At 53.6% G+C, this 12,806-nt stretch overlaps 1 protein-coding gene across 10 annotated transcripts in view; it reads left to right on the plus strand.

Annotated features, from left to right (window-relative positions):
• Positions 1–6,358: 6,358 nt before the first annotated feature.
• Positions 6,359–12,806, plus strand: part of PDLIM5 (PDZ and LIM domain 5) — a 169,225-nt gene continuing 162,777 nt past the window's right edge. For 3 of the 10 annotated variants that reach the window (XM_064148342.1, XM_064148344.1, XM_064148345.1), the window contains exons 1-2: positions 6,359–6,476; positions 9,466–9,594. In XM_064148342.1, coding sequence (XP_064004412.1) covers positions 9,499–9,594 — 96 coding nt within the window. In that variant the 5' untranslated portion in view covers positions 6,359–6,476; positions 9,466–9,498. The remainder of the gene's footprint in view (positions 6,477–9,465; positions 9,595–12,806) is intronic. The other 7 variants (XM_064148348.1, XM_064148350.1, XM_064148349.1 and 4 more) reach the window with 5 other exon arrangements.

Below are 12,806 nucleotides of genomic sequence, written 5' to 3' on the forward strand. Positions count from 1 at the left end.
AACAAGGCCCAGTGTGGGCTCTGTGCTAGGCTGAGAGGTGCCAGAGCTGCAGAACAAGGCCCAGTGTGGGCTCTGTGCTAGACTGAGAGGTGCCAGAGCTGCAGAACAAGGCCCAGTGTGGGGTCTGTGCTAGACTGAGAGGTGCCAGAGCTGCAGAACAAGGCCCAGTGTGGGCTCTGTGCTAGACTGAGAGGTGTCAGAGCTGCAAATAAGGCCCAGTGTGGGGTCTGTGCTAGACTGAGAGGTGCCAGAGCTGCAGAACAAGGCCCAGTGTGGGGTCTGTGCTAGACTGAGAGGTGCCAGAGCTGCAGAACAAGGCCCAGTGTGGGCTCTGTGCTAGACTGAGAGGTGCCAGAGCTGCAGAACAAGGCCCAGTGTGGGCTCTGTGCTAGACTGAGAGGTGTCAGAGCTGCAAATAAGGCCCAGTGTGGGGTCTGTGCTAGACTGAGAGGTGCCAGAGCTGCAAAACAAGGCCCAGTGTGGGGTCTGTGCTAGACTGAGAGGTGCCAGAGCTGCAGAACAAGGCCCAGTGTGGGGTCTGTGCTAGACTGAGAGGTGCCAGAGCTGCAGAACAAGGCCCAGTGTGGGCTCTGTGCTAGACTGAGAGGTGCCAGAGCTGCAGAACAAGGCCCAGTGTGGGCTCTGTGCTAGACTGAGAGGTGCCAGAGCTGCAGAACAAGGCCCAGTGTGGGCTCTGTGCTAGACTGAGAGGTGCCAGAGCTGCAGAACAAGGCTCAATGTGGGCTCTGTGCTAGACTGAGAGGTGCCAGAGCTGCAAAACAAGGCCCAGTGTGGGCTCTGTGCTAGACTGAGAGGTGCCAGAGCTGCAGAACAAGGCCCAGTGTGGGCTCTGTGCTAGACTGAGAGGTGCCAGAGCTGCAGAACAAGGCCCAGTGTGGGCTCTGTGCTAGACTGAGAGGTGCCAGAGCTGCAGAACAAGGCCCAGTGTGGGGTCTGTGCTAGACTGAGAGGTGCCAGAGCTGCAGAACAAGGCCCAGTGTGGGCTCTGTGCTAGACTGAGAGGTGCCAGAGCTGCAGAACAAGGCCCAGTGTGGGCTCTGTGCTAGACTGAGAGGTGCCAGAGCTGCAGAACAAGGCTCAATGTGGGCTCTGTGCTAGACTGAGAGGTGCCAGAGCTGCAAAACAAGGCCCAGTGTGGGCTCTGTGCTAGACTGAGAGGTGCCAGAGCTGCAGAACAAGGCCCAGTGTGGGCTCTGTGCTAGACTGAGAGGTGCCAGAGCTGCAGAACAAGGCCCAGTGTGGGCTCTGTGCTAGACTGAGAGGTGCCAGAGCTGCAGAACAAGGCCCAGTGTGGGGTCTGTGCTAGACTGAGAGGTGCCAGAGCTGCAGAACAAGGCCCAGTGTGGGCTCTGTGCTAGGCTGAGAGGTGCCAGAGCTGCAGAACAAGGCCCAGTGTGGGCTCTGTGCTAGACTGAGAGGTGCCAGAGCTGCAGAACAAGGCCCAGTGTGGGCTCTGTGCTAGGCTGAGAGGTGCCAGAGCTGCAGAACAAGGCCCAGTGTGGGCTCTGTGCTAGGCTGAGAGGTGCCAGAGCTGCAGAACAAGGCCAAGTGTGGGCTCTGTGCTAGGCTGAGAGGTGCCAGAGCTGCAGAACAAGGCCCAGTGTGGGGTCTGTGCTAGACTGAGAGGTGCCAGAGCTGCAGAACAAGGCCCAGTGTGGGCTCTGTGCTAGGCTGAGAGGTGCCAGAGCTGCAGAACAAGGCCCAGTGTGGGCTCTGTGCTAGACTGAGAGGTGCCAGAGCTGCAAAACAAGGCCCAGTGTGGGCTCTGTGCTAGACTGAGAGGTGCCAGAGCTGCAGAACAAGGCCCAGTGTGGGCTCTGTGCTAGACTGAGAGGTGCCAGAGCTGCAAAACAAGGCCCAGTGTGGGCTCTGTGCTAGACTGAGAGGTGCCAGAGCTGCAGAACAAGGCCCAGTGTGGGCTCTGTGCTAGACTGAGAGGTGCCAGAGCTGCCAAACAAGGCCCAGTGTGGGCTCTGTGCTAGACTGAGAGGTGCCAGAGCTGCAAAACAAGGCCCAGTGTGGGCTCTGTGCTAGACTGAGAGGTGCCAGAGCTGCAGAACAAGGCCCAGTGTGGGCTCTGTGCTAGACTGAGAGGTGCCAGAGCTGCAAACAAGGCCCAGTGTGGGCTCTGTGCTGGACTGAGAGGTGCCAGAGCTGCAAAACAAGGCCCAGTGTGGGCTCTGTGCTAGACTGAGAGGTGCCAGAGCTGCCAAACAAGGCCCAGTGTGGGGTCTGTGCTAGGCTGAGAGGTGCCAGAGCTGCAAAACAAGGCCCAGTGTGGGCTCTGTGCTAGGCTGAGAGGTGCCAGAGCTGCAAAACAAGGCCCAGTGTGGGGTCTGTGCTAGGCTGAGAGGTGCCAGAGCTGCAAACAAGGCCCAGTGTGGGCTCTGTGCTAGACTGAGAGGTGCCAGAGCTGCAAAACAAGGCCCAGTGTGGGCTCTGTGCTAGACTGAGAGGTGCCAGAGCTGCAAACAAGGCCCAGTGTGGGGTCTGTGCTAGACTGAGAGGTGCCAGAGCTGCAGAACAAGGCCCAGTGTGGGCTCTGTGCTAGGCTGAGAGGTGCCAGAGCTGCAGAACAAGGCCCAGTGTGGGCTCTGTGCTAGACTGAGAGGTGCCAGAGCTGCAGAACAAGGCCCAGTGTGGGCTCTGTGCTAGACTGAGAGGTGCCAGAGCTGCAAAACAAGGCCCAGTGTGGGCTCTGTGCTAGACTGAGAGGTGCCAGAGCTGCAGAACAAGGCCCAGTGTGGGGTCTGTGCTAGGCTGAGAGGTGCCAGAGCTGCAGAACAAGGCTCAGTGTGGGCTCTGTGCTAGACTGAGAGGTGCCAGAGCTGCAGAACAAGGCCCAGTGTGGGCTCTGTGCTAGGCTGAGAGGTGCCAGAGCTGCCAAACAAGGCCCAGTGTGGGCTCTGTGCTAGACTGAGAGGTGCTAGAGCTGCCAAACAAGGCCCAGTGTGGGGTCTGTGCTAGGCTGAGAGGTGCCAGAGCTGCAAAACAAGGCCCAGTGTGGGCTCTGTGCTAGGCTGAGAGGTGCCAGAGCTGCAAAACAAGGCCCAGTGTGGGGTCTGTGCTAGGCTGAGAGGTGCCAGAGCTGCAAACAAGGCCCAGTGTGGGCTCTGTGCTAGACTGAGAGGTGCCAGAGCTGCAAAACAAGGCCCAGTGTGGGCTCTGTGCTAGACTGAGAGGTGCCAGAGCTGCAAACAAGGCCCAGTGTGGGGTCTGTGCTAGACTGAGAGGTGCCAGAGCTGCAGAACAAGGCCCAGTGTGGGCTCTGTGCTAGGCTGAGAGGTGCCAGAGCTGCAGAACAAGGCCCAGTGTGGGCTCTGTGCTAGACTGAGAGGTGCCAGAGCTGCAGAACAAGGCCCAGTGTGGGGTCTGTGCTAGACTGAGAGGTGCCAGAGCTGCAAAACAAGGCCCAGTGTGGGCTCTGTGCTAGACTGAGAGGTGCCAGAGCTGCAGAACAAGGCCCAGTGTGGGGTCTGTGCTAGACTGAGAGGTGCCAGAGCTGCCAAACAAGGCCCAGTGTGGGCTCTGTGCTAGGCTGAGAGGTGCCAGAGCTGCAAAACAAGGCCCAGTGTGGGGTCTGTGCTGGACTGAGAGGTGCCAGAGCTGCAGAACAAGGCCCAGTGTGGGCTCTGTGCTAGACTGAGAGGTGCCAGAGCTGCAAAACAAGGCCCAGTGTGGGCTCTGTGCTAGACTGAGAGGTGCCAGAGCTGCAGAACAAGGCCCAGTGTGGGCTCTGTGCTAGACTGAGAGGTGCCAGAGCTGCAAAACAAGGCCCAGTGTGGGCTCTGTGCTAGACTGAGAGGTGCCAGAGCTGCCAAACAAGGCCCAGTGTGGGCTCTGTGCTAGACTGAGAGGTGCCAGAGCTGCAAAACAAGGCCCAGTGTGGGGTCTGTGCTAGGCTGAGAGGTGCCAGAGCTGCAAACAAGGCCCAGTGTGGGGTCTGTGAGAGACTGAGAGGTGCCAGAGCTGCAAAACAAGGCCCAGTGTGGGCTCTGTGCTAGACTGAGAGGTGCCAGAGCTGCAGAACAAGGCCCAGTGTGGGCTCTGTGCTAGACTGAGAGGTGCCAGAGCTGCAGAACAAGGCCCAGTGTGGGCTCTGTGCTAGACTGAGAGGTGCCAGAGCTGCAGAACAAGGCCCAGTGTGGGCTCTGTGCTAGGCTGAGAGGTGCCAGAGCTGCAAAACAAGGCCCAGTGTGGGCTCTGTGCTAGACTGAGAGGTGCCAGAGCTGCAAAACAAGGCCCAGTGTGGGCTCTGTGCTGGACTGAGAGGTGCCAGAGCTGCAAAACAAGGCCCAGTGTGGGCTCTGTGCTAGGCTGAGAGGTGCCAGAGCTGCAGAACAAGGCCCAGTGTGGGCTCTGTGCTAGGCTGAGAGGTGCCAGAGCTGCAAAACAAGGCCCAGTGTGGGCTCTGTGCTGGACTGAGAGGTGCCAGAGCTGCAAAACAAGGCCCAGTGTGGGCTCTGTGCTAGGCTGAGAGGTGCCAGAGCTGCAAAACAAGGCCCAGTGTGGGGTCTGTGCTAGACTGAGAGGTGCCAGAGCTGCAAAACAAGGCCCAGTGTGGGGTCTGTGCTAGACTGAGAGGTGCCAGAGCTGCAGAACAAGGCCCAGTGTGGGGTCTGTGCTAGGCTGAGAGGTGCCAGAGCTGCCAAACAAGGCCCAGTGTGGGCTCTGTGCTAGGCTGAGAGGTGCCAGAGCTGCAGAACAAGGCCCAGTGTGGGGTCTGTGCTAGACTGAGAGGTGCCAGAGCTGCAGAACAAGGCCCAGTGTGGGCTCTGTGCTGGACTGAGAGGTGCCAGAGCTGCAGAACAAGGCCCAGTGTGGGCTCTGTGCTAGACTGAGAGGTGCCAGAGCTGCAGAACAAGGCCCAGTGTGGGCTCTGTGCTAGACTGAGAGGTGCCAGAGCTGCAAACAAGGCCCAGTGTGGGGTCTGTGCTAGACTGAGAGGTGCCAGAGCTGCAGAACAAGGCCCAGTGTGGGCTCTGTGCTAGACTGAGAGGTGCCAAAGCTTTTGTCTGCTTTCCCACATCTTCCACCTGAGAAGAAGAAGCAGGTAGGGGGGGCCAGTATGGGTATTTGGGCATGTGTTTGGGGCATGTGTTTAGGGCATGTGATGGATAGGTGTTCTAGGCATAACGTGGACCTTCCACCACACCTCATTACACTCCCACTCCCCATCAGCCTCCCAGTGCTGAATTCCTGACCCCCCTGGATACATTCCTGTTGGACTGTCCTGGGTGGTCGTGCTCTTGGCAGGGCACTTGGGCTGGATGATCTCTGGAAGACCTTTTCCAACCTCTAACGTTCCATGAGTCTTGACTTTTAGCATGTTGAGCCTTCTTTAATGTTTCTTTATTGGTGTTTCTCTTTTAAAAGTAATATTTGCTAATAAGTGTTCCATATTTAGAATGTCCTACGGATTGTAGGTGAATTGTGTGAAGAACAGTGATAAGTGTATGGATGCATTCCTGTGTGGACTCCCCTGGGTGATCCTGCTTTTGGCAGGGGGATTCTGCCCCTGTACTCTGCACTGCTTGGACCACACCTTGAGTGCTGTGTCCACTTCTGGGCCCCCCAGTTTAGGAGGGACATTGAGATGCTTGAGCGTGTCCAGAGAAGGGCGACGAGGCTGAGGAGAGGCCTTGAGCACAGCCCTACGAGGAGAGGCTGAGGGAGCTGGGATTGGTTAGCCTGGAGAAGAGGAGGCTCAGGGCAGACCTCATTGCTGTCTACAACTACCTGAGGGGAGGTTGTGGCCAGGAGGAGGTTGCTCTCTTCTCTCAGGTGGCCAGCACCAGAACAAGAGGACACAGCCTCAGGCTGTGCCAGGGGAGATTTAGGCTGGAGGTGAGGAGAAAGTTCTTCCCTGAGAGAGTCATTGGACACTGGAATGGGCTGCCCGGGGAGGTGGTGGAGTCGCCGTCCCTGGAGGTGTTGAAGCCAAGCCTGGCTGGGGCACTTAGTGCCATGGTCTGGTTGCTTGGCCAGGGCTGGGTGCTAGGTTGGGCTGGCTGAGCTTGGAGCTCTCTTCCAACCTGCTTCACTCTATGATTCTATGACCGGGCAACCCCTGCTCGCTAGCCCCTGCGCTCCACCGGTATGCCTTGAATTATTTGTGTGGAAAGCAAAGGGGAGGCGGGGGGGAGGAGGGTAGGGAAGCCTGCATGTCCCTATTAAAAAAAAAAAATGGAAAAGAAACCCCCCAAGGAAAAAAAAAACAACAAAATAAGCCGGAGCCGCTCGGGAACAGTGCTGCTGCGCCTTTCCCACCCCTGCTCCGCTGCTCACGGCCGTCCTGTGCCGCCGCCGGGCTGGGCAGGGCCGGGCCGGGCAGGGGAGGAGCGAAGGGAGACGGAAGTGAAAACTAGAGCGGGGAGCCGGAGCCGCCGCCGCCGCTCAGACAAGTTGGGGCTGTCCTCGCCGCTCCGCGCCCTGCACCGCGCCGCTCCGCCGGGGTGAGTGGCGGGCCCGGGCGCGGCGTCGGAGCAAAAGAGGGGAGGGAGCGAGCAGGCGTTCGGCAGGTTGGACAGAGTTTTGGGAGCTTCGCGGTGCTTCTTGGAGTTCGTTTCCTTTCGAATGCGAATTTTTGAGCGGGGCTTGCGGAGCGTCGTGTGCCGAGGGGCGGCAGATCGGGGGCCGTGGGCAGCACTGGGCCCGGGCGCTTGCCCGGGCGGCAGCGGCGATCGTGGCGGGCAGCTGCCGGCCGCGGGGCAGCGCCTCGGAGTGCCCCTGGCTGCTTGTCCTGCTGCAGGAGGGTTCCGTGCCCTGGGCTCGGCGTGTCCGTGGGGCCGCCTGGGCGCGGGGGGGCTCGGTCACCAGGCTCTGCGGCGCCCGTGGGGCGGCAGCCAGGGGTGCCTTTGGGGCTCGGGGCTGTGGGGGCCGCCTTAGGACCCGGGCCCAGCGCTCTGTGGGGCTGCCTGGTCTGCAAGCCTGGAGTTCCTGGTTCCGGGGCGCTTCGGAGGTTTCGGTGGAGGAGCTGCGCAAAGAGAGTGCCGAGGAGCACGGGGGCTTATGCTGCCGCTGCCCCCTACCCCAGCACAGCCACCTCTCACTCTCCGTCCCCGGCGGCTCTGCGCCCTGGCGGGCAGCGCTGAAGCTGAGCGTGTCTGCCCGGGATTTGAAATTCCCCCTTCCAGGAGCAGATCCACCAAGCGTTTGGTCATCTAAACGAAACTTGCACAACTTTACCCTTTGCCGCTTCGTTTGCGTAATGCTTCTCCCCGCAGGAAGCCGGCTTGGTGGGCCGAGGTATTTTCTCCTAGACGTTGTACTAGAGTATCTGAAGAAAGTGAAGTTCAACGTTGAAAGGATCTCCTTTATCTTGCCTTTGGTTCCTGCTGTGTCTCTAAGCCTAGAGACGCAGAGCTGGCAGAGTCGGTGGGGTGGGATGCTGTGGGGCACGGCATTTCAGCATGGAATTATTGCCCTTCTATTTGTGGCTGCTACAGATTAAAAAGACCCGCACCTTTTCAAATATAGAATCCTAGAATCAACCAGGTTGGAAGAGACCTCCAAGCTCACCCAGCCCTGTCTAATCAGCTAGACCATGGCACTAAGTGCCTTGTCCAGTCTATTTTGGAAGAGACCTCCAAGCTCATCCAGTCCAACCTATCACCCAGCCCTGTCCAATCAACTAGACCAGGCACTAAGTGCCTCATCCAGTCCACCTGCTCTGTTGTTGCAAGTAGCTGTTAACTCAGTTAAACCCCAGCTAACTACTTAAGTGCTTTAGTTCCAGCTGGTTCTTAAAACCTCCTGCCTGTGTCCACGATCTCCACGTGTGCTGGTCACTAGGTGCACTTTGCCTTTCTGCGGTCTCTTTAATTTACAGTGACCTGTCACTTGGGTGGATTTTCATTCGGAGGAGACAAAAAGAATTTGTATTACATGGGCAGAAATGCGTGACCGGTTGAAATCCTCTTTTATAAGGGATTCGGTGCCCGGAGGAATTAAATGGCTTACGGTTCTTGCTTTTAGTGATGGGAGTTAAAGAGTCCTAGCTCGAACCTGGTGGAGGCTTTTTTTGTCTCTTTTCTTCCTCTTTAGCCACAGCAAAGCTCAGCGGTGTTTATTTTTCCCCCTCTGTAACTTGGTGCTTGTGGAGATTTTTAAGAGTGAATTGTGTTAGTGCCTGGGATCGGAGCTGCTGGTGGCTGGATGCCAGCAGGCAGGGGTGCGTCGGGAACTGCCCAGATATCCAGGTCTGGCTTCTGCTTCCTAATATGTATCTTGTTCTGCCCAGTGCCAGCAGCCCTGTTCTTGTTACCTGAGTGGCTGCCAGCGTGAATAAAATTTGCTGTTTGCTTTAGAAAGGAGTCTCAGCAGTGGAGCTCTGAAGTTCTGAGTCCAGAAACGTGTTAACTGACAGCTCTCTTGGGGCCTGACACTAAATGTCCCTGCAGCCGCAGGGACTGTGCAACAGCTCAGCTCTAAATAGTCGGTGAGGCTGGGCTGTGCTTGCAGGAATCCACTCTCTTCAATAATATTCCATGGCCTCCCTGCAAAAGAAAAACCCGGGCTCTGCAGAGCTCGGTGGGGTTTGCAGCCCACTTGATTCTGCTTGCCTGAAGGTCCACCTTAAATGTCCCTATATGAGTATGGAATCTGGCTGTGCCTCGGTTTAGTCTTACACCAGGCCACCCTAGTGTGCTCCTGCCTGCCTTCACCCGTACAAAAATAGACGGCATCCACTACCTAAGATGTCATTCTAACCTGACTTATCTGAGGTGAAACTGACGCCCTTATCTTTGATGCTAAACGGTAATTAAGTGCCTCTTACTGCCTGTTAAAGGTAATTTGCTGCCCGCGTGTATGGGGAAAGGAAATTCTTGGCTTTTAGGTCCTGAGCACAGAGTCCTGGCTGTGGATATTTCACAGCTTTCATTTGAGGGTTGGTTTTAATGTCAGTTTTGTCTGTAAGCATTGTTCTACCAATATGAAGTCCCAGGGACTCTCATTTTCTGCTGTCTGACTTGGAAGTTTTGACATTGTCAAGACATAATGTGTTCAGAAACAAGTGTTGAGCTGCTGACAGGGCTGCAGATGATGTTAATTTTGCTAGGAATGAGTGTGCCCCGCTTGAATTTAAGGGATTCACGCTCTCATCTGAATGCTAACTTCTAAAAGATGATCCGTGGTGTTTGTTGGCTTGTGGGTTGGGTTGGTTTGGGTTCGTCTGCCCACCCTCCAGTGTGCTTTATTAGCAAGAACTAGTTGTCAAACATTTCAGCACCAGAAGTTCTTGGAGTCCTGGGAATCTGCGTTACCGATTCCCCAGTTATTTTCCTTCCTAAGCTGTGTGGGCAATAAAAGGACAAGTAGTGACAGAGCGGTGATTTTTTTGCTGTGGAAGGGAACACAGAGAGGGAGTGAAGACTTTCAAGGATAGCAGGCAGCACTCTTTGGGGTTTTTTTGTCGTTTAAAACTCTGATTCTCTTCTGCAGGCATTTGGATTTGATCCTCGAACGCTAGACGCAATGAGCAACTACAGCGTGTCTTTGGTCGGGCCAGCTCCTTGGGGTTTCCGACTTCAAGGAGGCAAGGATTTCAACATGCCTCTGTCTATCTCCCGGGTAAGTGCATTTGCCTCTTTGCCTGCATGTGGATATTTTAGGCTGTGGCCAACTTGCAGCCTACAGACCTGAGTATACAAGGCCATCAATTACAGATGCCGCAGCTCAAACTTGCTGGTGGGTAAGCTAAGAAATCTTTATTGTCTGGAGGCTCCCACCCATTTAGTTTAGGAATAACGTGTACAGAGAAGGGTGATGAAGACTGGCACTTCTCAAAGACTGATGGAGTGAAAAAAAAAGAAGCAGTTCTTGCTTAGATGTTTAGAGCATCTCTCAATTCAAGAGAGATGCTGAGATACTGGAATGAGTCCAGAGAAGGTCGATGAAGTTGGTGAGGGGCTTGGAGCACAGCCCTGTGAGGAGAGGCTGAGGGAGCTGGGGGTGTGCAGCCTGCAGAAGAAGAGGCTCAGGGCAGAGCTCATTGCTGTCTACAACTACCTGTAGGGAGCCTGTAGCCAGGTGGGAATTGGTCTCTTCTGCCAGGCAAGCAGCAACAGGACAAGGGGACACAGTGTGAAGTTGTGTCAGGGCAGGTCTAGGCTGGATGTTGTTAGGAAGTTGTTGTCAGAGAGAGTGATTGGCGTTGGAATGGGCTGCCCTGGGAGGTGGTGGAGTCTCTGTGCCTGGAGGTGTTGAAGCAAAGCCTGGCTGGGGCACTTAGTGCCATGGTCTGGTTGATTGGCCAGGGCTGGGTGCTAGGTTGGACTGGCTGAGCTTGGAGCTCTCTTCCAACCTGCTTGATTCTGTGTTCATCTGAAATAGTTGTTTCGTCTGCATTTGTTTATGCAACAAACAAAACCAAAGTGCCCTTGAATTCCCATCTCTTTTCCCACCCAGAAGACAGATGCAGAAGCAGGACACAAGCAGTTTTCTGTGCACGGGTGAGTCTGTGCACCTCAAACGATAGGCACCAGGGGAGGAAACAAAAAAATCACTCCCAATACATTTATTCAGCGGTCCTTAGAGGATCTTCTGGTGTTGCTGCATTTCCTGCTATTTACAGTACAAAGGGGCTTAAATGAAGGCAGTTGTAAGTGATGGCTCATCGATACTGAGTGCCTGAGCAGGCAGTTTGTCACATGCCTGTTTCTCACACGGAGTGTGTGCTCTGAACTGGCATTCAAACGATCCGAGGAACTAAGTCAAAACAAATGTGATCTTTGTACCCAAGCGCTATCTAATTAGTTTCCTGCTTTAAAACCACGTTTTCTGGAAAGGCTTGTCTTTCGGTGTGGGCTGAGCTTCAAAGCATTCCTCGGATGGCTACAGCATTTTGCACGTAAAATACAGGGCAGGCTTTGGAGTACTGAATTTATAGAAACGTTGGGAATCTCTGGATGAGGAAACTGATGGCTGTGGACTGGACTCTGGCACCTTTAAATCTGATTTGCGGCGCTGAAGCGTTCATGTGAAAAGTGCCCCTTCTCTGTGTCACCTCTCCTCCTCCTTTTGCATATTCATATAGTTTAGTGACAAAGATGAATTATTTTTTACACCTGTTGGGGCTGCAGAATTGATACTGCCCAGGGAGATGGAGCAGGTTTCTATTTAGGTTTCTGCATCATGGCAGTATTTTTAGCTAATCTCAACTAGCAGTTCAGTCCTTGCCAGTTCGTTTAGGCTTGGCTTATCCTATCCACCTGTGGAGTAGGCTGGTGAAGTTAAAATACACTTTGGCTCTGCAAACTGATTTTCTGTGGCTAAAATGGATTGAAGAGCTGCAGAAATGCTTGCATACATTTGAATACCACTCATATCTGAGCCAAAAAGGGGTTGGGAAGCAATTTATTTCCACACTCCAGGCAAACTGTAATTGAGTTTCTTGTTCAGGAGCTGGCTAACTTTCACTAATAGAAATTTGAACTGGGGTTGTAGGTGGTGCCCTTCTGGTTTGGTGGTAGATGTGCTGTCATGACAAGAAATTGCAACAGCAGAGGCTTTTGTGTGCATAGGCTACTTGTGCACGGTACTGATGAGCAATTAAGTGCTGCAGGCAGTGAATGATAGTAAACAAGTAGCTTTAGGAAAGGATGGTGACATTTTCTTTCTGTAAGGTGCCTGTGCTGTTCTGAAGACCTAAAATGCAGTTTGGCTGTTAGTAGGTTTCCCATCTAGAAGGTCCCAAAGGGGAAATACATGCTGAAATTAGCCTAGACTGCTACCTTATTGCAGAGATCAAATATGCAGTAGCCATGGGGAATTGGTCTAATAAGTAGCTAAGTATAAAAGCCTCAGTTAGGAGATGCCCTAATGCCAAATGTCAGCACCCCCAAGAACAGGACAAAGTGAAGAGATGGGGACCAGAGTGGTTTTATGACATGATTATCTGATCCACCTGTTATATCTCAGTGCTGAACTGCTGCTGTTTACTTGTAGTTAAGAGAACGGTGTGTTTGGTTTTCTTGGTTTTGTTGTTGTGATGTTCTTGGGTTTGTTTTGTGGCTGAGGGCTTTTTTTTGGGTTTCTTTTTTTTCCTTTTGTGCTGATTATTTTGTTTTGGGTGTTTTTTTTTTCCTCTGGCATTTGTCTTTTTGTTTCATGATTGGTTTTGTGGTGCTGGTTTTTTTTTTTCCCCTTGGATCAAAAGGAAGTGCTTAGCTGTGGTATGCCAATCCAGCTTTGGCCTGATAGCTGGAAGAATGCAGTGCTCTGTTCCTGGTATGCTTAGAACAGTATGTACCATTTGCCTCCCCAGACCTTCTTTTCCTGATGAAGCATAAATGCCTTCCTGTAAACGAAGACTGAAATTGTTTTAGCAAAATGATAATGAGACAGCAAAATTGTCTGCTTGGGCAAGGAGGGCACTTTTGTTTTGGTCATTAATTTGTCCTCTAGATAAGAATGAGCCTGGCTGCCCTGCTGATGACTAATTTCTTGCTTTAAACTCCTTGAAATTAAGTTCAAACAAAGTGCAACCTACTAAGCATAGAGGAGGCACTGGTCTCTAAAGATGTTTATCTGGGAAGCTAATTCGTCTAAACAATGAACAAATTAAGAGCTTTGGATGGGTCCGTGGAGGAAACTTTAATGAAACCATTAAGCTTCCTAGAGAATGCAGTTTAAATGGGTTTGTATTTCTGGTACCTTCTGTAAAGTAAATCCAGCTTGTTTTGTGTCCTTCAGCTGAAGTTCTTGATGTCAGCTAAGGTGTAACAAGTTGACATCGGTTCAGTGGCAGCTGAAACATTTGGTTATTCATAAACTAGTGTGTT

This window comes from Pogoniulus pusillus, chromosome 9 (genome assembly GCF_015220805.1).
Source record: "Pogoniulus pusillus isolate bPogPus1 chromosome 9, bPogPus1.pri, whole genome shotgun sequence".
Lineage (NCBI taxonomy): Eukaryota > Metazoa > Chordata > Aves > Piciformes > Lybiidae > Pogoniulus > Pogoniulus pusillus.